This window comes from Megalopta genalis, chromosome 3 (genome assembly GCF_051020955.1).
Source record: "Megalopta genalis isolate 19385.01 chromosome 3, iyMegGena1_principal, whole genome shotgun sequence".
Classification (NCBI taxonomy): domain Eukaryota; kingdom Metazoa; phylum Arthropoda; class Insecta; order Hymenoptera; family Halictidae; genus Megalopta; species Megalopta genalis.
The window spans coordinates 10,692,865-10,719,251 of NC_135015.1; the positions used below are offsets into that span (position 1 = coordinate 10,692,865).

General features: G+C 38.6%; 1 protein-coding gene across 1 annotated transcript in view; it reads left to right on the forward strand.

The window, feature by feature from the left end:
* UbcE2H (ubiquitin conjugating enzyme E2H) overlaps positions 1-26,387 on the forward strand; it is a 65,004-nt gene extending 38,617 nt beyond the window's left edge. Inside the window, exons 3-5 of the mRNA XM_033486301.2 lie at positions 17,499-17,666; positions 18,232-18,360; positions 20,364-26,387. Of these exons, the coding sequence (XP_033342192.1) occupies positions 17,499-17,666; positions 18,232-18,360; positions 20,364-20,500 (434 nt within the window). The 3' untranslated portion in view covers positions 20,501-26,387. The remainder of the gene's footprint in view (positions 1-17,498; positions 17,667-18,231; positions 18,361-20,363) is intronic.

Here is a 26,387-nt window from a genome sequence, read left to right on the forward strand (position 1 = left end):
ACTTTCAAGGAGCCGTACCGTTGCAATAGCCAGGGGCCATTATTCATATGGACACGGGGAAACTTCGCTACTATTTAATTTGAAAATATTTCGTTCCTAGTGTCAGGGGAAATCGACACATTTTTAGTGTGCAATTGATATCACATGTTAAAAAGTCGATAATAATATTGAAACAATATTCTTAACTCTCTTTTACGGTCTATTTTTATTATCTTTAGAGACTGCATTGTAATACAATATTTTATTGTATATGAAAGGATATGATAATTAATATGAAAATACAAAAGAGAGTAATAATTTATTTACAGAATTCAGTTAATTTGATTATATGTATAAGGTAATGAAGGAAAACGTTATATAATATCAAAAAAATGAAAACAAAATTTTATAGAATAATAAAATAAATTCTTTAATAATACATAATAAATGAAAAGATGCAAAATACATAAATAAGGCCTAATGCACGGATCGAGTCGTGTAGATCCGAAACGCCGTAGAAAAAGTAAATTGTTCTATTGTCTTCTCAGTTTCGCAATTAATCTATTCATTTTTATTGACTTGCTCCTAAAGAAAATACAAAAGCACAGGGTAAATGTTAATATTTTTTAATTAATTGTTTTGCGCACACGTAATCTATTGGTACTTGTAACTAGATTGTGGTTTTCATGCAAAATAATAATTATCTAACTTGGTCATAGGAAATGTAAGTCGCGTGAAAATGTCTCTCAATAAGTTTAAAATATATTTGTGTACAGAACAATGCGCAAACTAGATGTAGCTAGTAAAATAATTCTACCTTATCGGCTACGTCTTCCAGTCTGTTCTTATAAAGAAACTTTAACTTCGTGTCAACCGGTTCTACCTAATCCCCAAAATCCTTTATTACCAATCTCCATCGAAAGCTCTCCCGGAGAACGCATTCTGTACCAGCAACCCCAATCTCGAAAATCCCCTATTACCGATATTCATTACGAGTTCTGCTTCGCCGCGAGCCATCATCCCCTGATCACCAAAACCCTCTATTACCGAGCCAGCTATCGTCTCTCTCTGTCTCTCTCTCTCTCTTTTTCTCTTTCTCTCTTCCTCTCTTTCTCTCTCGCGGGTCCCTACCGAACAACATAGCTCGTGATTTCGTCGGATGCGAGATCGCTGCAGCCGGTTGTAGTGGAAGTGGACAGGATTTACGAGCGGACAACGAGCTGCAAGGGTGGCTGACAGGATCTCCAAGTGGCCAGTGTCACTGACACTGTCAAAACGTTGACAACGTCGACCGGAAAATTAGGCATACAGTATTCTCTCTATAACTGGCAATTTCGGAGATCTATCGAGTTCCAGTTATGGTAGAGGTACTATGTTATTCTTGCAGTTTTTCAAAGGTCGAGAAGAATAGCGATTGATAAAGCAATAGGTCTGGGTTTCGCGCGATAGTTCTATTATATAGATATCTTGCAAATTTCATTTTGTAAAAATTTCTCGATTTGACTAGGTATACATTAATTGATTATTTGGTATATTTCTCATCTTGATGGATTTGTAAATCTTTTATTACACTTTTAAAAATAGCTATACCTACGAGACTTAGTAGTGAGATCGTTCGCTTAAGATAATATCATTGAGGTTAATTAACAAGCTAGCGTTTTAGCGAGTATACTCGTCACAAAAAATGGCAACATTGCTAACTGATTAAGTTAAATAAATCAATAAATGTTAGAAATAAGACTAAAGACTGAAAACAGCCGTTTCATTACAACTTAATTCTACATTATAACAGCCACGGCATACACTTTTCAAAGAGACTGCAACAGCTACCTAATTAAATAACGATTTGCGAATGATCGCTTTATCAAACATGTAGCTTGAGCATTCATTCAATGGACAGGCCATCCGGTAATCGCATCCTGTAACGTTTGGCGTTCTTTTAACGATGAAACCGAGGCAAATACGATGCTAAAAGTTTTATGAACAAAAATAAAGAAATTTAGAGAGGTTGAAATATTTTTCTCTGCGCGCATTATTGCGAGTCTCGCCGTCGCTGGACACCTCGCCGGCTCGGTCGTCGTGTTTAACGCTTAAGTAGTTCCGAGAGGAATCCTTCCAGTGTCGAGTATAAAATTCCTAGTTATGGCGGAGATCTTTTTGCCACTTACGAAGAGAATGCTGTACGTAAAATACAGTTTTAATGTATCCGCCGCCTTTCATCGCGGCAAATAGCGAAGAGTGTCGAAGCCATAACCCGGGCTCCCATTCACAAGCAGAAGTAAAAGGCGCCGGAATTGCAGGCGTGATTCGTCGCGAGTAGTCGAACGGAAGCACAAAGCGGAGTAGCGATAAAATGAAATTTAATTCTTCGAGCACCTTGGGAAAGGAATATGTGTCGCGAGCATGTCTACGAGATTATGGGCGGTTCTTGGTGCACGGAATCGGTGCAATTGCTTCTGAACGGATGCAGGCCTAACTGGAAGCGTGGCAATTTAGATGCATACAAGGGAAAAAAAGGCCCGCACGTTCCCCGGCTCGTAACGAAGGCGGATTATGTCGTGCTCGGCCGTCTATCGGATTTTCGTTAGACGTTTTTATCTTGTTTCCCTCTTAACCGTAACTACCTCCGGGCATCGGTTGGCTCTCCTCCTGGCGAAAACTCGACGCCAATTCGTCTGCTGCTCACGAAATCAAACTTGCTTTGTCGTAACTTTTGGCTTGTTTTCCTCCATTGACCAATGGCGAATCGATCGAACATTCGCGTGTCTGATGACCAATCTTCATTTCACAAGTCAATCTTCATTTTGAGAGTCTCCACTGTTGTTGATATTTGACTGCCACGTCTACTTAAGTGTCTTGACATTTTCCTCATTTTCTAGTCTAGCGTGTTCGAAACTTTCTGCGTTCTTATTTGCATGAGCAAACAGTTGAAAAATCGTTACAAATATGAATAATACAAAATATTACAAATAGATACTTTTAACACTTCATCAATTAGCAGGTTTCTAATAGCTCCTTTCAAATCGAAGATTCCGATTAAGAAGTTATTAGAACATTGCCAGAAAACTACAATAATCTCAGGCATAATTCGTCAAATTCTGCGAATTCATATGCTGTAAACAATTCTTTTGAAATTATTATGTAAAAGAAAATTATCGAGTTTCTCTTGGTTAGGCACATTGAAAAGCCTGTTAATAGGCTTCTGGAAAATAAAGTATCAATATATGTGTGACATTCTTAAAACTGGTCTAAATGACTTGAATTTTGTTGTAATTGTTACAGGGACTAGTTCACTGTACAATGAATTTTGCTATTACTCTGAATAAAAAATACGTAAAAAGCTCTCACGTCTAGAATCACCTTCCAGACCATTTTGCGTTTGATCATATATGGATTTTGTCTTTGTTCGACACGTCTCAAGTATTCTCTATATTTTAGACAGCTGAAATATTCTCTGTGTTCCTTTATTTAATATCTCATTATCGTTTTTTTTTACCGCTTTCGGGCACTTTCTGCCCTATAGCGCGACCGGTCCTTTGCTTCGTTTGAGAATGGGAGACCCCTACGCCGCACAGTATTGTCCCGGGTGCTAAGAGCTTTCGAGTCGATCCCGTTTGAACGTGCGCGTCTACGTCGAATCCCAGAAATGGAAAATTAATGCGTAGCCCAGTTTGCGTTGCCGCGGACTGGAAAGCGGCGCGGGAACGACGAAAAACTGGGTCACTGGGCCAAGCCAGGGGAGAAGCTTCGTATCGAACAGCATCTGCATCCGCGCTGGGTGCACAGCCTTGACGTCTTTCGGGATCGCGACTACCCCTGGATCGCGTCGCGAAGGGTGAAAAACCTTGAGCACGCGGATGCCGGAACAGAGAAAAAAAAGGGACGAGGAAAGAAGCGTGAGGGCACTGTTGTCGACGATAACGTCGCCTCGACGAGTGCTCGCTGCTGGTGGCTCCGAGAGACTGTAATTGAGGACGGTGTGGAAATTCGCAGCTGGAACGCAATAAAAGAAACCGGGGGAAACATCGCCACGGCGGCGACGGCGGTTCTGCGCATTCCACGTTGTGATCCATGCTTCCATCCCTGTTTCCCTTTTCTTCGAAGTTCAAGAGTGCTAGGTATCAGTCTTCCAGTTGGTCTTCCTGAATAATTATTCCTGTTTCCTGACGGATCGTTACCGACCTCGGAGAGACTCTAGCAATTACGAAGGGTCAAAAATATGTTGCTTCTCTTTGCTGGAATATTTTCTTCTCCCTTTTGCATGCACGCTCAGCTTTGCTGGAGAAAAGAATTTTCTTTTTTAGTTCTTTCGACTCGGCTACGCGCATTTACGTTCCATAGATCAACGCTGTGTGGTATATAGTATGCCAACTGTAAGGGAAAAACGTTTACAAACCTTGTAACTGTGTATCTCGTTATTTGAACTACAGCCAGGGAAAAGAAGAACGGAGAATTTATGTCTATCATATGTCTGTTTCAGGTTCACAGAAATTATTAACGTACGTGCTTTATAAATCGCGTTCAAACAGTGTACGTCTCAAGTCTGACTTGTTCGTACAAGGCAACCGGTTAATTCAATTCTACATTATAATACTCTACGAAAAGTAAACATTCGTCAGTCGTATAAGGAATATCTAGAAATATTTATATAGCTGTTGAAAAATTGAATAATTAGACCATATAAATTTTAGGCGATTCTTGTTTGTTTAGTCAAATATCTGTGGTGTTTCTCTACCTATATTCTTCTGAAAGAGAAGCCAACGAAACTCCTTTCGTTTATTTCAAATTCTCTTGATATTGGAATTGGAAAAACAAGCATTGTACCTTGTACTATTGGAAGCCGGATAATGACGATATTTCATCGAGACAGTTCTCGATTCCATCGTAATTGAACCGATGTCGTTCGCTGAAAAACTATTATAACTGAAGAAAAAAAACATAGAAATTCGGATTTCAAGCTAGATGATAAAGAAAAGTCCCGGCGTTGTTATGCTCACGTTCATCGCATCGGCTCTTATTTTTCTCTCGAATGTTAAATCATACGATGATATTATGCAATCGGTATGGAAACGAAGTTTAATAGTGTGAAACATTTCAATAGGGTAATTACTAATCGACGCAAATGGCTGGTTTCAAGTTCTACGTATTTAGCAAACAGTTCGCTTTGAACTGTTCGATAAATCATGAAATCAAACGAAGTGTGGGGATTGATCCGAGTAGGGTCGGAAGGGTCGTTGCCTAATGTTGTAGCCCATTTGGTTCGACCTTTAGTGGATTTAGCCAATCCATCTTACTTCGAAGAAGGGGATACACGATTTGCAGGAGTTTGGTCTCGCTAACGATCCCATTTGGACTTCATAAGTTCCACGTTTTAGGACACTCTTGATCCAGAGATGAGCAAAATTTTATTCGGATGACGGATAACATATAAAAACTAACGAAAAATATGTTATTCGATAGTGTCGAGTAAGAATTGATCTAGATAAACATTTATCTCTGAATAAGAATTCATTCGAATTCGAATTGATTCATACAGGAAACTTATACGGAAAATAATCGAATTTTGAATAAAAGCGGTAGAATATATAGCTTCTCGAGTAATTTCTTCCATATTCCTTTTCACAATTAATCTTGTTTTCAAGTGCTGCATCGGCACGTTCGTTACGTTCGAATAGATTGATCATTGATGCACATCTAAATAATCGTTCTATAAGTAGTTGAAATTGAACTGATCCTGGATGTATTCGTATAAATATGTTCTTATAAAATTACGTAAAAGAAAAAAAAGCAGTCAACGATTATTCGCATTGTTATTCGAATAATTTTACAATCCAATTTGAATAATTTTAAATAGATTGAAAAATCGATGACGAATAATGAATAATTCTTGTTCGAACAAAATATTCGACTGAAAAACATTCGGGCAATTATCGCAGATAAATTTTTATTCGAAACAATTCGAATAATACCCAATACTGTTTTGATCTTCCATTTCTGTTTCATACATATCCGTCGTTGACTAGCTCTTTCATAGGACAACTGTCGCAAACAGTTCACTGTTCTATACTGTAACTAATTATTCCATTAGATACTGGGATCTGTAAAATATGCAACTTCAAAAATACTGTTTAGAATGAAAATTTAGGACAAAGATTCGTCTTTTGAACGAAAAAGTAGCACAACAATCTCGGCTATTTCGACAACAAATAAAAATACACGTCAGCTACCAAAACGAAATACTACTCTGTGGATTTTCAGGTGTTGCGAGTGCTTCGGGCGCCGTATCGTATTCATAGAATCGTAATTTCCAATTTGCGAACATTCATTTTCACCGAACGGCGCGCCGAATTGACGGGACGAAACACTCGGCGCAACTTTAAATTATGCCAGCGCGATGTTTATGAACTGGATCATTGTCGTCGGTCATAGTTGCACGTCAGCATTGTATATCATAAATATTCTGATCAGTGATTTATCACCAGATAGCCGCGATCCCGTATTCACGTGGATTTTCGAGATTTCCAGTAATTCACGATGCGCTTGGGAACAATCGCCTCGAGGGTCACGTATAATGTCGATCGCGAGTCGATCACCATAAATGAAACCTAACCACTTCCTGTTTCCATTTCGTTGAACCCTAATCAACCGTAGTATTATCTCCTGTTTGTTTGATAACTGGGCCCGACGCTTTCCCGTAGTCCTCTCCGTTCGATCGAGAGAGATGCCTCTTTCGAGCATACACTCCAGGCTACCGAACGATCGATTACGATCATATGAAGTAGTCGTAATGGATCCTCGCGACATTTCACACGTCGCGATAAAATATTGGGTGTAATAAATTTTTACGTACATCTCATAATATTTATTGTAAAATGTAACTTCTGTCGTTACTTGTGATCTCTTGTCAGCGCGATGATAACTTGCAAATACTATTTTTGAAGATATACAATAATCTCTCCTTAACACGTTGAATGCCACGCCGGTTTTACAGAAATTGTCCGTGGCGCCACGATGAATTTTCTTTTATGCGATGCACATAATGTTGAAATATTATCTGCAATAGATAAGTTACAGTGTATAACCATGTTTGACGTGTTAATTGCGACAGGGGTCACTGTTTGAATTGACGATGGTAATAATACAAAATTTTAGATATTGACATTTGTTTTCAATTATATATATTTCTATTAATTTAGGCGCGCCGGTCACCGGTGGCCCCCATGGCATTCAACGTGTTAAAATCGGCGTAGCGAGAAAATCGATAAATCACATAGGCGTAGCAACAGCACCGCGTCATTCATAGCGTAGCAAGATTTTGACATTTGGGGAGAGAATACTGTTTGTCCCAAATGAACATGTGCATACGTATCAAAACTTGTAATGACATTATCGGACATAACTTTTTGATAGATCTAATTTAGTGTCTCTAAAGTATCTCTATTCCCATTTCCTATTAACTAGTATGAGCGTCATTCGCCTACAAAATTTGATGTTCGTTCGAAAAATTAAATGAATAGGATATTTTTCATTTCCTAAATCTTAATTACTAACATAATTTTTTGATCGGGATAACAATTATAAAATCTTACTTACGTTCCTACATCGGATAGAAAAATTAGAAATACGTTAACATACATATGTTAACAATATGCATACAGATGGCATACATACAACGTATAATGAACTCGGTCTTAATCATTTTATGAATCGGTGTTAGGTCCTAGGATTTTACCGTAACGCTAAATCATTGAGCTCGACTGATATAATCGCGGACCAAAGTATCGCCGTAACTAGCTTTTAATTACTAGACAGCGGATTTTACGCAAACACATGAATAGGGAATATAAAATTCTCACTATATATTATTTGCAATTCATTAATAGCTCCTGCATCTTGCAATTAATGCGAATAATTTTCATTTTGCATAAAAGACCGTAGTTCGTTAATCACATAATTTGTACATTAACAGTATAGTCATAATGATAACAGCTTTTAAAGCATACAACCATAACCGAAAGCTAGAATAGTAACGTTTGTTGCTTTCTTTAATGAAAAGAAGCATCCATTCAGATTTCATGCAACTTATATCGTACATCGCCATTGAGGCGAAGTTCATTCAAGAATTTTTCATGAAAACGTGTTCGTAATTTCAATAACTCTGATTATATTTATGCAGATTCGACGAAAGGCTAGTTCAACAAAAATTTCACAAAAGAATTTCATTAAAAAATTCCTCTTGAGAATATTTCCGTAATTTCAACGTCTTCGACTGCATTTATTTGGATTTCGTACAGTTTTAATTACGCGTGTTCCAATAAGGATTTGAACAAATTGTTTACGGTATTATCTCTGGTTATGGTATCATTTGGTGTTGGTGCCATTTGAAGTTTGAAAGAAAACCGATTCGACGTCAATAATACCGTTTGATATTGCAGAAAAAAATTCAATGTTCCAGCCATTAGCCCCGGGGCGAATAAAACAGAATAATTCGCAATGTACAAACTGTCGCCAGCAACGTTCCCCGGTTCGTTTCTGGTGGTATCGAGACTTCGCAATTATCTTTATTAAACGCGTCGCGGTGTGACTACGCGGTTGGCGATTCTACGTTAATTCGACCCAGTTGGAATCCATGGAGCTTCTGGGGAATTTTGTCACCGCGTGGGCGCAGGCTTTGTACAACCTTTTTACGTTCTTTTGCTTTGTTCATGCTTTTACACATTCTCGCTGAAACTTATTAAAACGTGGTTCGTTTTTCCAGTTGTGCAAATTGCTTTCTCTTCTCTCCTATGTTTCTGAATTCGCCTGGGGATACTTAATACGCAAACATTCCATTCTAGTTCAATATTGAGGCTCAATATTTACGTATCGCACTGAAGAGAATATTTATAATCAATTTTTCTTCATTTTGCTTCATTTGTTTGTGTTTAACCCTTTTCATTTCTCTACAAAAATTCAACATAATAATATCACTAATGAAATAATAATAAAATGAAAACAATGGTTACATCTGCTCTCATAAAAGAAACATTAAGAACAGAAATCATGAAATATGATTAGCATTGAATAAATGCAAATATTTGAAGCTGAAACGTAAGTGTTGCTTCAAAACCGCAATTATTTCCCCAGCAGTCTATTAAAACAGAAAATGGACGAATTGGAGCGTAGGAGCATCAACGCTTTTACTGCTGACGCATTATATTTTTCTGCTTAACACATTATCCGCCAGCAATTATTCTATAAACTTCGAAAGTCTACGATTCATAACTACGAATTTTATGGTAGCAATTGAAATTCCAATCGTGGATCAACGATTCGGAAATCTAATCTAATATCTTCATTTGATACTGTTATTTAAAGGATGTTCGTCTGAAAGTAACGAATAAAGAAGAATGCTGAATTGTAAATAGCAATCAAAACTCAATGTCTCTAGCTGGTATAAACAGATTCGTTCACAAAGTGAACTGAAGATAACGTGTACCTTGTTCACAATTTCTTCAAGGCATGGAAATGATGAGATTCGATGTATCACTGAATAGTGTAATCAAAATTGAAACAATGATAATCAAAATTGAAGGACACAGGAAGAGAAGTGTTGTCTCGGGTCACGTGGAGTTATCTAGCTCCGACTAGCAGTTAACTTTTTCAGCGATGACTGAAGTAAAAAAAGAAGTATAATGGAAAAAATATCTACCTTTTATATTATTTTTATAATTGTTATATTTGTGTTATATGAACGCCATTCGGATCATATTACTTGTATTTACATCGCGCACGTAGAGATATTATGCACAAATGCGTAGCAAAAACTTGCACATTGATATTTTGTTAACGAGAAATTCAAACAATTAATTTTAATCCGAATTTCATATTGTTGCCGTTAGAACGCTGTATCCAATCACAGAGTCATTTTAAGAATTGTGTTAATATTCTGGATTTCTTCGAAGTTCCGAAGAGTTGTCAGTGCATCGATAGAAAAATTTCGTTCACGTATGAAAGTTGAAAAATTGAATTCTGAGCATACCACTGTGAACGTACGGATTAATCATTGAAAGGGTTAACACCGTTGAAGTTGCATTCCCGTAGCTCCGATTTCGCGCGGATATCGATACTTTCACCGTGAATCCGCGCGCGTCTGTGTTCCACGTGCGTGTACGCACAGGTGGGTCACGTTTCTCGCCTACGTCGCTACGGCCGGCCGCATAATGCACGCCTTGCATCGTCACGTGCACGCCTAACAAGGAACATCACCGAAGTGTGACAAGCCGATTTGTACGAAACCTTGCGCGAAGGTAGTAGCGTCTCTAATGTTCGATAGATTCTCTTCTTTTTTATTTTTTCTTCTTTTCTCGTAATACTTACTTTATTATGTAGCGTCGCAAATAGCTCGCGACGTTTCAGGATTAAATAGAATAAGTAGACCGCTGATTCTAATGTATGTAGACGAATATTACACAGACGGAACTTCCGTAGAAATTGATTTCCCTTGTTAATTGTTACAATCTGCTTCCATTAGATGCTTCTAGATTCCGTGGCCTGTTACGTTTCGCATGTATAAGTTTGCCGTAACTGCATAAAATCAGCAGCCCATTAATAAATCTGAATTTTAACGAGCACGCATAAATAAAGGAAAAATCATGAATACCTGATATTTGCAAGACATTGTAATGACACTGGCTTGCATTTCGAGGTGGGAAGCGACTAGTGATCAAGCAACGATTGGAAGCTTATTTATACACGTTTCGTCCACGCGATTGATGCTTTTGCGACATAGTTTATTCTTTTCGGAGAATCTCCTGCGTATTCTGGACGTTTTATTGTCCTGAAGCCAATATGAATCTCAGGCGAGGATTTCAGATGCTGAATGAAAATATTGAAAAATTATTCAATATCCGAAGCTCTCTACGCCCCGAAAATCAAGAAACTCGTGCATTCGAATCTCGCATCTATCTCTCCCTAGCTAAACAGCTTCTGTGGTCTGAACATCGGAGGGTAGTTTCAACCCCTTGACACGAATATAAGCTCCTAGAGAAGAAAGTAAAATAAAAAAAAAAATGCGCTTCGAAGCTCCGTCCGTGTGAAGTCTCACGAAAATCTCCGTGTGTCACAGTCGGCTGATGTTTCCTAGCAAGTGCTCTTTCTCATGTGCATCCACGTTCGCGATTCGCGATTCGCGAAGGTAAAAGTCGGTCCGCCGTGACGGCCTGAAAAAACGGGGAGAGCCGAGGTTTGAGAAATAGAGGCACTTCTCTCGCTGTCGGCCTTCAGGGATCCGCTCTTCAACACCTTGGGGCCTTTGAATCGGAACACTTTTCGGCAAATTGTAGATTTCGAGGAACTACTAGAAGCGTCAAGCTCGAGTTCGAGCGAGGTTAAAGTACCTGTTATGGAACATCGCCGAATTGTGATCCATTCGTGAAACAGTAGTATGAACAATGCAATACAAAAAGAGATAGAGCTTATGAAAGAGGATGTGAAAATTCTGCTCATATTTTTGAACGTTGTTCTTTATAAATTCACTCGCACAAATACTGTTACTTAGTGATCAGATGTAAAAAAAGAACACGTTTATTCGAACACGGTGTACATCAATTTTTTGAACGCGGGGACATGGCACGAAAACGATGTCCCGTAATGGGAACATGCTCGTATTTTACCAGTTTGGTTATATTATTTTGTATTTATATTAAATAAATATTTAAAAGTTAATCGCGTTATCTAGAAACATCAATCTATCGAACAGTAGTATTCTTTTCAGTTGTGATAAAATCGATGACAATCCTATATCTCCTGAAAAGCGTTCCATAATAGGGACGTTTACCTTACCTGAGACAACGAATAAGAGCAAATCAGCCGATTCTGATCCTCAACGTTTGATTTACGACTTTCTTTATCTCCGAGTTCGAGCTGTCAATACCTGTTCAATACCAGTTCAATGCCTGTCAATGTGTAGAGTGTTGGCGTTGATTCGCAGTGAATACTGATCTCATCTGCGATCATGGAAACGGTGCTCATGGTGCTCACGCGATTCTTACCACGGACCGGCAGGAATCATCCAAGCCCCGCGTCCAGAATGAGTCATCGGTGATTACAGCTCGAAGTAGCTTCGCTGCTTTTCATTAGACAGGATCGCATCCAATTGCGAGAAAGAGAACGCGGTATTTTTCCTCGACACAATGGCGAAACTCAGCGCTGGGAACACGATGCTGTGGTTGCTTCCTTATTCGAGGCAACGCCGCGCTGGACTTGCTTCTAGGCTCAGTGTTCAAGGCCACCTCATGGTCGCATCTGTGGGCAACAAGCTTTGCAAGGCACGGGGTAAATCGAGATTCGCAAACATGAATGGAGTATAGCAGATCGTTGGTGATATGTTAAATAACACTAGCGCACACACTGGTCTAAACGAAACAGACTCTCTCGTAATGCTTCCAAATGCTCAGATATTTCGTTTTCGCATTATTAACTTATCTCACTATTATTTAATTGCTGACATCATCTTAAATTCCGTTGACGTAATCCGCGATCTTGGTGTACATTCTTCTTTTCATAGGCACATTAAAATTGTTTCTAATAGCGCACTTCGTACATTGGCTCCGAGTTGGGCATTATTCGAAAAATATTTCGATAAATAAAATTTCACAACTTTTGGTTCGAAATATTCGGAGAATTTATACGAATAAAATTTCATTCGAAGAATTCATTCGATATATTACACGAACACAATTCTATTCGAAGAATTTATTCGAAATATTACACGAAGAAAATTTTATTCGTAGAATTTATTCGAAATATTTCATAAATATATAATTCTATTCGAAATATTTCTTGAATATAATTTTATTCGAAGAATTTGTTCGATATATTTCTCGAATAAAATTTTATTCGAAATACTATATGAATAAAATTTGATTTTTGTCGGCCATAGAGTAACCGGCTTAAAGTAAAGAACTTTCTCAAAATTAAAATAATTCCGGGGAATTTTTAAAAGACTGTCTCGAAATCGCAAACGTGAAAGAAACTGTCGAACAGCGTATGTAATTTGTGGTGAACGACTGGACAAATTTCATCCCAGCCGACTTTCTGATCCGTGTCAGAGCAATTCGATCGTTTTGACCCACCATATATGCCCATTCTTCTGCTCGTTCTTCTCTGTGAAAGTTTTATTTCCGAGTTCTGCGCGAAATGAATTTCACCCGTAGATTCATCTTGTTCGTTTTCCCGTTGCAGCATTTGATCGATCCGCGGCTGCATTCCTTCTCTATTTCGCGTTTCACTTCGAGCCACTCTTGTTTGTCGAGCACCGTTCGCTGGCGATGCTTTATGCGTTGCTGGGAACAATTAGAGGATCTCGTTCATGGATGATAATTCGGAAGAGGAAAATGAATGCCAGAGACGAAGGAAATAACGCTTTTACGATACAGAATCGTTCGAAACTGGTTGCGCGCTTTCGAAAACGCGTGAATCGATAATCGAGAACATTATTTATTTATTCATTATTTATTTATTCATTATTTTCCATTTGTTCTAACTTAAGCTGCATATTAAAGAAAACTCTTCCGATTTTTCAATTTCCAATAATTGTCCCGTTAAATGAGAATTATTTCAGTTTTTTTTAGGAGATTGTACTATAGTGTGCGAAATTCATGCAGTTACTTTTCACGGTATAGGAAACGAATAGTGAAGACCAGGGGAAATTGGTTTTTATGAAAATAAAAACGCAGAAGCTTTCCATTCGATCAATATTCGAACTGATTTTACGATAGCATGTTCGCAAAAGCGAAAAATCCTTAGAAATTGTATTGTTCCTTTATCGTCGAAGTAAGATGACCGGAAGCGAGTTTAATCGAAATAAATAAATTACTTTCATTTGTTATCTGCTGATTGATAACACGATACGGATCGGACGAAAAACTTGAAAGTATTTCAGTCACTGATTTGCTCGAGTTTGCAGGTGCGCGTTAAACCAGCGCTCTTCCAAAAACGTGTTAGCCTATAATTGATTGATCGATCAACTTCGTTCTGAGAATGTGGTTATGACATTCACTGATTGAATCCTGTACAGAGAACTGGTCTAGCCAGTTAATTACAACGGATTTTAATATAACAGAAAATAGGTGTACACACACATACTTACGGTGACCTCTAAACAAAAGGAAATCTCTAATGTTCTACACGAAACCGTAATTATACACGTTTACGATCGCGAGACGAATTCATCCATTTGTAATATGCTTATCATCCAAGGTCATTCGATATCATTCTTCGATTGCGTAAATTATTCTTTCGTCGAACGACTATAAGACTTTTTTTTACTGGAATAATCTGTCTGTGCCAGTCGTAGATACGTTATAGACACTAGAGCATAGGTCTCTAGCAATAGACGCTAGAAATGTGCTTTATCGATGCTCGTATTTACAAACACGGAAAATCTGTTGCTAAATTATGATAACGTAATTGTCTTATATTAATAGCGCTCTCTGACTCATATGTATTTTTCGTTCTGATAACTGAACTGCGGATTTTATCCATTTACGACGAAATTGGATAACTGTAATTTGAAATAGTAGAAAGATTAAAAGAATGAAAAATATTATTAGTATTATATTTAATCTGCTAACGCGATTTAGTTTCTATTTATTCCAATCGAGGCAGACAATTTTTATTTTTCATAAAAATCCGCAATCTACTGATAACTAAGGAGAGGAATTTTGTATTTCTTTGAGCGTTAAACGCGTGCTTCAAACTCGCCTTTCTCCATCGTTTCCCCTTCATTTTTCAACAAATAGAATTTTAAGAAACGATTTGTAAGTTCGTTCCATTGAAAATGTAAAAGATAGAAAAATATTTCTCGCAAACGATGCTGAACAACGCAACAACACAGCTGATAATGCTAAGCTTCAAGCCAACAAAGAAACCGATCAAGCAACTCCGATTATACCGCACAATAGAGCACACATTTTTCAAGCAGGACTCATCAAATAAAGCCATGTTTTTCATTGCAAAAATTCGAGCGATAATGATCCGCAAAGTCAGTTAAGAGGATACACTAGTGTAAATTGCGTTTCCCTTTAGGATTTCTGTGCGAAGAAACTATAATACCTATTGCAGCTACATCTACAAGGTTTATTTATATTTTTCGTTTATCTGAAATGAATATACGTTTAACATTCTTAATCAGTATGAGTTTGGCTGTAGCAGGTACTAGAACAAAAGAAAAAATTCAAGCAGCTGAAGGATGTCTTAATGACATTAAGCGATGAGATCAATTTATTAAATCGTTGTCTTTTTCTTGACGGTTAAATTATGTAATCTAATCTATCTTCTGGCTACCTCTGACCTCACATGACATAATTATACAGTTATGTATACTCAACCTATAACCCGTATATTAAACATTCAGCATTGGACATTCAACGTTGAACTTTGAATTTTGAACATTGAACATTGAACATTGAGTAGTGAATAGTGAATAGTGAATAGTGAATATTGAACAATGAACATTGAACTTTGAACTTTGAATCTTGAATCTTCAACATTGAGCATTGAACATGAAACATTAATTTTAAGAATTCAGACATCAAATTTTTTGAATCAACATACACAGGTTGGGTCGAAATTAGTTGTAGCTATTCTTCTAATTTACAAACATTGACAATGATGGAAACATTCCGTTTACCCCTGACCGTTGCTCGGAGGAAGTCAACTGAGAAAAGTGTAGGACCGATTTCCATCGACCCATCCATATTAACAACCTTGCAGAAGTACGGTAAACGTGTTTCCCTTATTGGCAGAAATGATCCCTTCTTATTGGCCCTTAATTAGCCGCCACACTGAATTTTCACGAAACGAGGGTCTCGAGTTCTGCCGATTAAAAAACGAGAACAAACGAGACAGAAACAGATGCAACAAATACAATCTGCAAGAACTTATCCCTAAAGCATTAATATCAGGTTCTTCTGATGAACACATGATTATTTGTAATTACTAATTAGCATCTCGATTAACTTTTCATTGGATTATGCAGCAAACCTGTTGTACTATACATATATTTTTTATAGTCATGTTATATCATATGATATCTTATGCCTACGTTAACGTGTAACGCATAAATTAAATGACGCAAGGGGCAAGGGGAATCGGTCGCCCGCTCCACCTAGCCTCTTCCAATTTTCCGACTTTTCATTATTATTGGCTAAGTTACGCGCTGAGCAAGAGACGTGATTGGGTGAAGAGGGAAACCGATTCCCCTTGCTCCTCGCGTCGATTAGCTTGTGGGTCTTCTCGTTTACCAATAGAAGTGGGTCTCGGGAGGTCATAGAAAAGTGGTGACTACCGGCGAGCAGGTGAGGCGGAGCGAGCGAAGTACCCCCCTTGCACCTCTGCCGAAATGACTGACTTTTTCTAAGCACAAGACAGTAGATAGTTCGCAACAATTAATGTTTGTAAGCACTATCTCGCATGGAGGCAACTGCGTTGGATGAATAGACAACTAAATCCTTACAAAGATGAACAATAAAGTCGATTTTCTCGAAAACGGAGCCTCGGATAAAGAAATGTTTTTTTCTTATTTTTTCACGTAGAAAAAATACTGCTCGATTATATGTACTACGGTTTCCGACCCACCCTGTATTCTTCAAGAAAATCTAAAAAGAAATCCCCTGAAATCCCAGAAATACCCTGTTAACGTCGTGCTAAGAGAAACGCGTCATGCTGATCCCAATAATATTCGAAACAGATCCCCTTCTATAAAGGAAGCACGCTCCCGATTCTTCTCGTACTTGGCCGAACATCTCGAACGGCTCCGAATAGCATAATTTCGACGGTATTGACTCGCGTTTCGATGGCCGAGCATAAACGCTGCTCGGTGTTGTAAGCAATTTGTATGGGACAAAAGCGGATCATCGTTCCCGGAATTTGCATTGTTCGATATTGTGGACCGGAGCCCACGGCTGTTCTCCGCGCGAAAGGAGACCGGTTTAAGACCGAGCTTCGATGTAAAAACATCCTGTTTTCCATGGAGCTCGATGGATCCCGGCGTGGACAATGGAAAACGGCGTTCCTTCGCCCCGATCTGCCCGTTTCCTGTACCCTTTTCCTGCGCGCGAAAGAGGAGAGAACGCATTCTCCGGAGTTTTACCGTTCAACGTTCCAGTTTCCCCTCGGATCTATCGCGAGTTATGCCGTGGCCTCTGACTTTCCAGCTGCCTGGAATATCACCGATAACTGTACCAGCAATTTCAATGATCGAACACGAAATCGCCGATGTGTAGTACACCGTTTCCTTGGAAATAAGTTAACCGCAGCGGCGTCATGCAAATCGTCCGGGAGGTCGATCGATCGGCGATCTCTATCCGCGATCGCCGGCAATCTCGCCGGTTTATTTCACCGTTCTGCGGCTCTGCACTTTCCAGCTCTCTCGATTCGCGGTGTTAGCTTATTGCGGTTTCGTCCCGGAAAGCGAAACATTATTTACGGGATCGTCGCGCTTCAACGTCACTAAATATAGTTGTACCACGTTGCAGCGCCTTACGAGGGTGGAATATGGAAGGTGAGGGTTCACTTGCCCGACCACTACCCCTTCAAATCTCCTTCGATCGGCTTTATGAACAAGGTGTACCACCCTAACATTGACGAAGTCTCAGGCACAGTGTGTCTAGACGTAATAAACCAGGCCTGGACTGCCCTTTACGGTACGTATTTAGCCTTTTTCCATAGACGTGTGTTCTTCCGTGTTTTTCGTTAACGTACGCACGATTTTTCGCGACATTGTAACCCTTGACTGCGAGCTGGAGTCCGACGAAGTATAACGTTCGTCATGTTTTCCATATATTTTGACTTTAAGAATTTTCTAGAAGGAACCTTTTTTTCACACGTTGGACATGTAAAATAGTACATCCTATACTTCATTGAATGTACTATACTACAGTATTTATGAAAATAATTATACAGTTACCATTTTTAAGACATTTGTAATACAACCGAACTGCTCCAAAAACTTTTCGTAACGTATTTTACAAATATGGTTATCCACGGCGCTAGACTGATCCGGATGCCAACAAGCAGACTAAACTAGCAGTCCTGCAAACAGCATGAATTATAAGAAAGATATTAAGATTGAACTTTATGTTAATATTTATGGTTAGTTCCATGGTGTCTTCGGAATTCCATCTTGCCAGTTAAGGGTTGAAACGTGTGTTATAACCGTTAAGAGACACGTGAATGCTTTTCGTTTCAACAATTGATTTTCTGTTCCAGATTTATCGAATATATTCGAGTCTTTCCTGCCCCAATTGTTAACATATCCTAATCCAATTGATCCCTTAAATGGCGACGCTGCGGCCCTGTATTTACATAAACCTGATGAGTACAAGAAGAAAGTAGCAGGTGGGTTTACACGATATACATACTAAGTAGAAAATCGATTCGTTTCCCTTATTTAGGATTGTAACATGCGAAATGTTTTATCTCTTGTGGAAAACTAGGAAGTTCAAACAAAGAAGTTCTTTAATTATGCGCGAGAGAAATGTTTTGATCGAGATTTATGAAACGTCGCTGTTCACATTTAAAAAGGTTCAGCTTCCGTCACGTTTTTAATGAAATATGTATTCGAACAGTTAAAAATTTGTTTCTATTAATTTTACTTGATATTATCATGTTGTAAATTTCCAAACATCATCTGTCCAAGATTCGATAATTAAATCTCTGGAAATTCAGTGTAATATTACCATTTTCGTTAATAACGAGACGGTGAAGTACCTCTCACGTTTTATGACGTTGCTAACGCATTGGTTATTTTACGACCGCATGTAGGTCAGAGTTTATTTTCGCTTATTGTCGGAAACATTTATACGGTATTAAATTATTTCCAACTTGTTTGAGACGGATATTAAATTGAATATTAAATGTTGCGCAAAAATAGCGTGCGTTGATTAGATATCGAAGTAAAATCGATATTGTTATAAAAATCTTGACCTCCTTTTAGAAACCTACGATCATAACTGTGAACAGCGGAACGAGCTACGTTACATCAAATCGTTTTCAGTCACATTTCATCGCGTGTATAAACTTCCGATTGAAAGAATCGTTCGATCGGGAGATTATAAACGAGTTTCTATTATAATTTAAGTCTATTTCACTTAAAAATAATCGATAGACAGTAAGTGTTTGATGTAAAGTTCTATTTCCGCTATTTATTTTCATTATTACTCGCAGTAAAAGTACCATTAATTTTTGTTACACCTTCTGTCAGTTGCAATGCAAAAATAAACAGGCTGTTCCAGTGTATTTCAGCAGTTTCTAATAGTTTAACGAACAATGCTACGTTTCAAATTTTTTTAAAATTAAAAGTACGTTGGTATTAGATGAAGAATTTTGTGGACAGACTTCAGTAATCAAGATTTCAACAATCCGGAATATTTCAAACTTAATTGGTTGACAATAAATGAATACTAATGAAAGTAATAATCAATATGTATGTACTAAGTTGCAGCTGGCAGAAGGTTAATGTACACATTGTGCTTCTCACAAATTCATTTATAGGCAAAAGACAATACGTTGTAAAAGATACAAAAGAGAATAACTTCATTCACAATGAATGAGGAGTTTCATAGAATACAACACATATTATTAACTTTTACGATCAATAATTCCAACATTAATTCCAACACACTCTTCTTTCACTCACACATCAAAAACTGCATTAACCCTCGGATAGCGGATGTCGGGTCCATTTTAATTCACAGCTACAAAGATTCCAACCAAATCTTAATTTTACGGCAGTCACTTGTAATTGTGTCGGTTAGTATCCTAGTGGCGTAAAAGAAATTTTCGAAAATTTTGACTCGTGTCTTAAAATATAATCTATACATGTCAAAATGATAGAGAGACAAGTAAAATAAATTATAAAGTTACAATAAACTAACTTAACCCTAAATTATTTTAGCAATACATTTGCTCAGTAAACAATACACACGTTAGTAAACAATAACACTCCTTGTGTCTTACAATGAAGAAAATGTGACTTACGCCACTACGATTCCAACCCACTCAATGATCAACTATTAATATTGAGTTGAAAAAAAAGGATTATCTTTGGACTCAATAAAAAATGGTTTTTAAAAATATACAAATGAAAATTGCTCGTAAAGATTTGAATGGACCGTCAATGCCGTAATTTTTAAAAAATGTCCGTGTTCCAAAAGTTAACACTCGCAGTCGAACAAATGAGTTTCGTATGTTGCAATCCATCTAGACTGCATCTTCCGTCCGGTGGATCGTTTGGTCGTTTCTCCAGCGACGAAGCGAGCTACGGATCGCGAGGGTATTTCCACATAAAGTATCGGTGGATATTAGCCAGGGATGCAATTTCCTTCTTAATTTCTCGGCAGATTACGTGAGGAAATACGCGACGGAGCAAGCGCTAAGGGACCAGGAGAACGGCGGCACCGGAAACGGAATGTCGTCCGACAGCGAGTCTTCGATGAGCGACTTCAGCGAGGACGAGGCGCAGGACATGGAGTTGTAACCAAATATTTTACCATCCGTACCCATATCCTTAATCTCGATTCCCTGTAAACTCCGATCGCTCGACCTACCAAATAGATGCTTACATTTCGAACACCTCCGGACCTCACTATCGGTTTTAGCCACGTGGCACTCTCGTCACTATGTTTCATAGAAACATCGAACCACGTCCAGGGATGTTGTTAATTGTCGCGAGGTGTAAGGTGCAATACCGACCGCATACAAGGGAAACATTTACGATGAAAACACATGAAAGCAGAACAAAAAAAAGAGAGAAAAAGAGAGAGAGAGAGAGAGAGAGAGAGAAAGAGAGATTAAAAATGGTTATATCGTGTAAATAAACGAGTAAGAGAATCGCTTTTGGAGTTCTCTTCGCGCGACGGTGTCCTCGTCGTCGTCGAGCATCGTGTCACGTTGACGAGACACGCCATCCTAATTACCGATCGGGACATCAGATTTTCCGGACCCCGTTTCGGTCCGATCGACGCCCAGTCGATTTTACTTCGAGCTCCCCACCTGCGTTCACGCTTCCGTTTCGGTCGGCCGGAAGAACGATTGTTCGGGATTTTTGTTTCTTGCTCTCCGCTTCCTTTTCTTGATTCTTCTCGCACGTCGACTCACCGGGCAGCCGTGCATCGGAGAGCCAAGCGTGTGTCTCGACCGACGACGAACAATAGCTATGCACAAGGCTATCGAACGACTGTCGACGATATTTCTTTCTCTATCATCTCGCGCTATACGGGCTCTATCACAGCGGCCGAACACGAAATTCTATTCCGATTAGCCGGCTAATTTGTATTTCTTACGGGCGTTGCAATACCCGGGACCCATGTCGGCAGCTTTCCGTGCAGCCGTGGCCGTAATCTCGAGCCGCCATCGTTCGACGTTCTGTTCCCCGTGTGTTTCGAAAAGATTCTGAACAGAGAGTAACGACTCTTTTGTAACTTTCATGGACGAGAAACACCTTTAGAACATGCATATACACGCAGGTCCGACGACGATGCTTCGTCGAGATCGCACAGTCGTCGTATAGGCTAGTGCTGGCGGTTACTGTGGGGTGGCCAATTGCTATGTCGTTAGCTTGTTTTCGGGCATAGTTAATCGTACATTCATCGAATAAGACATGTTACAATTTTTTATTAAAAAAATAAGCAAAACGAAAGAATAAAAGAATTTGATAGATTTTATTCGATAAATAAGGAAAATAAAAGAATAAGCAAATTTAATATGCTTCATTCGATAAATGCGAAGTTAATTATGCCCGAAAACATACCAAAGGCACAGCAAGCAATTGGTCACCCCGAAGCAACCGGTTCCACTACCCTATTGTTTTTCTTTTCTTTTCGTGGCTTTCACACCCTCCCCCATCTCTCTTTGCAAGGAAATGGAACATGGGTACTAGGTCCGTCTTCCTTTGTTCAGTCATCACCATCCCTGAACGTTTCCCTCGTAGGGCGCAGCGACGGGAACAGGCGACAGTGTTCAAGACACTGACGAACCCACGGTTCAAACGACGTTTAAGTAGCGACCGGACGTCGCAACTGCCGTTCAAATCCGCCCGGTCCGCACGTTTCGACGGAAGAAACACGATCGAGGACTCGAGTCGGTCTCGAACTTCCTCCTCGACCTCGGCCACCTGTCTAGAGAACTTAAGAGCTTTCGCGGAGTTGCGGCAAGAAGACGGTGCTGCGTTCTCATCGGAGTCGCGCCAATATACGGAGATGGATATAGATTTAATTTGAATTAATCGGGCGATTTCATTTGCACCGGAGGAGATATAAAGCCGATTTCGACGAAAATGCCATACAGTCGTTGAACAAAATTCCCGTACAGATTTCGATCGATTTGCGATCGCCGCGGTGATTGTACGATGATCCTTTGTTTCGCGTCCGTTGATGTTTCGACTTCCGTTAAACTTTTCGTTTTAGACGATCGATGTACAGTGCTCCCTCGATTGTTTCCTCGAAAAATGTCTTTGACCGAATCGAAACGTGTTTAATGTACTTTTATAATGTTCTTCTTCATCGCGGTAGATAAGAAAATGAAAATTTATGATTGTCTGCTTACGTTCAATGATTTGGCTGTGTTTGTCGAGTAAACTCGTCGCGGAGAAGTGGCAATTTTGTACGTGATACGTCAAGTTCGAACACTTTAGGATAATTTTATGAGAGTTTGTTGAAAGAAACTGCACGCAGTGCGGTCGATAAGATTATGTACTTTTATATTAAAAATTGATCCATGCAGCTAATGGGTTCGGTGAATCGCAATGTATTAGACACCAAATGAACTTTTCACATTACTGGTTTAGTTTTTAATTTGTAAATCTGAAACGTCAATTGCTGTGGCGCCGATAAGATAGGTGACAGTGTTTTTGGTCTAAATCAGAAATTAACTTTTTATTGTAATGCATTTCAGAAAACTAAATTTGATCAGCACGCGAAGGATGCAGAAGAGTACGAGAAGATTCGCTATAATCAATTTTATCCTTCCGATTTTTGTGACCTATTGGTTTAGCCAAAAAGTAATGTCGACACTTTCGGTAAGAAATAAATGCTAACATTTTGGTTAGGAATATTGGTCACATATTATATTCACAATTAATTTCGTAATTTGGTAAGTTATCAATCTAAACGAGTCTGTCATCGATATCTTTGCCTATGAATATCGCAATCCACGTGTTTTCGTTTCTCATCTCGAAATCAACACAAACATTAAGAAAATCGAATCGACTGCGATCAGCTATTTTTAAGCTGTAGACCATACTCACAATTTTTGTTTTAAATAATATCTGTTATTTTACCAGCAGTATATCTGTTATAAGCAAGTCCCGGTATTATGTCTTTCACAATTCAATAAATTATTTTGATTTCGTTTTGATTGTTTAGGGCTTGTGTCGGCCAAAAAATTTGCTCGGTTTTTCTAGAGCCATGTTACGGATTTCGTCGAACGATTTTCTAAAGATCCAATCATTGGACGATTGTGAATGTACCCCAGGGAGGGCGTACATGAACCTCCCCTTGTTCAAGGGAGCACTGTATTTTGTCACGTACCGAAATCGATTAAGTTGATGAATCTGTCCGACCGGAGACCATGCGGCGACAATAAGACTCGGTCGAGGAAGAACGCGAGAGGAAAAGTGCGGGACACAATCGGAGAGAAACGGGGAAAGTATGTCCAGGGACGATGATAGCAATTGTGACGACTCATTGACGAAAGAATAATAATAGAAGGTATATAACGATGATGATGATGATGATGATGATGATGATGATGATGATGATGACGACGATTGGTGACGATGATGCGTGAGTTTAGACGAAAAAGCAAAACGAGACTTGTACAAAAATACCTTGGTGCACAATGATCATTTGTTTAGTTGTAATTTCGCTTGAAATTGATCTCTCTTGTACGTACAAGCGTAGGCGCGCTTGGTGTTTTTTAGTGCCTTCTCGGGCAGAAAATTGTGCCTTACTATTATGGGTCCCCGTGATAGAAAAACAAAAGAAAGAAGAAAAGTAAAGAAAATGAAAAAATGGAGAAGTCTTTATTGGTAAAAATCTTGGGTGAAATCGACGAGCATCGATATTAAATGAACCGCTTCGGAAGAATACGATGGAGCGTGCGACTTTGATTTTTTCGCGTCTAACTAATGTAAATTACCAGAAGCGACCATAAGTTCGTCTGATAACGATTCGAGTTAGTTGGAGCACGCAATTATGAAAAAGAAAAGGAAAAACAAGAAAAAAGAGATAGGAGAAAGAGAAACGAATATTCTCATAACGAAAACGTTCTGTAACATTGAAATTTCTCGTTTGTATTCCGCAGTAGGTTCACTCCTTAGTTTTTAACGAATGAATTTAATATTATCGTTCTATTATTATTCATATATGGGCGCGCCTATCGCAGCAGATTTCGCAAACACGGTATTTGCTTTTTTGGCGGCCGCTTGTTTCCGCGTGTTCCCGTGGGAATTTCAGATGGACCACTTTTTTCCGGCAAGCGTGTATATCGTTTTTTTATTTCGAAGGAATCAACCGTGCCCGGTCGTGTGTATTTCCTTTTTATTTATTGAAACGTTCTTTTTAACCAGTCTCGATTGATGATCGTTGACTCTAATTGCGATAGCCGCGCCCCGAATTTTAATCGTTACACATTATTTCCTTTCATACAAGGAAGGCTAAACAGATATTCCCGTAAATGGTAAATGTCGGCCGGACGTTTACGTTCGTTTACGAATTATTTAAGACGTACTTTCGTGGATACAATTTTTTGGTATGAACTCGCAGCGGCTCCATCCGTTGATGAAGTGTATAGCAATGTATTATTGATTAGAGAAATGATTATTAAAATGGAGTGAAACCAACACCGGCGTTTTTTGTGGCTTATTAGGCGCTTCGCGCGCTTCACGACGTTTCTCGGGCATATGTAACAGCATGCGTTAGGTTATCCCACGAGCAACCTAATTTTCTCGGACGAGTACGTTACATTAGATACAAAACGTTCAAATGTTGAGGAGATTACACATTATCTTTACGACTGTACTTTCATATAGTTTCAATTATCTGTATAGAATGAGTAACGTCCGTTTTGAAGTATTTTTTGGAACACTGTGTGCTATTAGTTTCTAAATTGTTTTATAATTGATCTATAACTATTTAAAAGGTAGAAAAATCGTTTATCTATATCTTTGTAAACATGCAAAAGCATACAAAATTGTGCAACGTTCGTTATGATACACAGAATCTTGTCGTTGAAATATTTAAGTGACTATTTCTCTTATTCTTCATACGATCTGTAATTTTGCGTTCAATGGGTCTTTCTTGCATTTATGACGAAAATTGGTAGACAAAATTTGAAACGGTAAAAAGATTGAGGCAATTTGAAAATATCAATATATATATTGCGTTGAACTTATTCAAACGATTAAATACCATTTTTCCGTGCAACTATTTTCTCGCGCTCGTTTGGAAGCTCACAAGATTATTTTCATATCGTCGAACTTTGTGGAAAATCTAGATTCTATTTTCATATAATCAACGTCTAATCAAAGCTGGCTGTTATCGTCCCGATATATTGTCTTTGCTGCAATGAGTAGTCATTAGATGAAAAGACAATAGCTGACACGGGACAGTTCCCTCAACGCTCAACGAGACTGTGTGCCAAAGAAAATCGGATTACACGCGGGATGACTTAACGACATTCACTCGGTCACAGTTTTTGTATTGTCCCGCCGTTGCGAAACAATTCTTTCCTCTCGAAATGAAAACAAGACCACGCGCGTACCGGCTATCATAACGCAGCAATTCAGAAAACGATCGAGCCGCGGGTCACCGTTGATCATTTTTTTTTTTTTTCAGTAACGAACTCGATTCGCGAGTGCAGGAAGAAGAGCGACTCGTTTAGAAAGCCTATTTGTAATTCTTAGGTGTGTAATTCATAGCAGTTTCTCTTAGTGTATTATCTGTGCTCTGTATCTCTCCGCGAAAACATTCTCTTTACTTCGACGCGAACTGGTATAGTAGCTTTAATTACACTTCATTAGCACTCCAGGCAGACATTGACTATTTTTTTCCTCTACTGGAACCAAATGAGAAAAGGAAAGTACCGGGGGCTTAAACAGAGGAGGAAGAAAGGAATAATAGAATCATTGCGTTTCTCCTTCCCGTAGATTACAGTGATCGAGGTAAAGTCGTATTCACAGATCTCACATTATTATTTTACTTTTATATACATGTAACATAGGTTTATCGATTAATTATATATGTTATTATTGATCGTATTCGCACAACTCTTTATTATGTACATGGTTTTTACTAACCGATTGTTTAACCGACCGAAAAGAAAAAAAAAAGGATAGTTTTAATAATCATTTTTTATTTTTTTGCAAA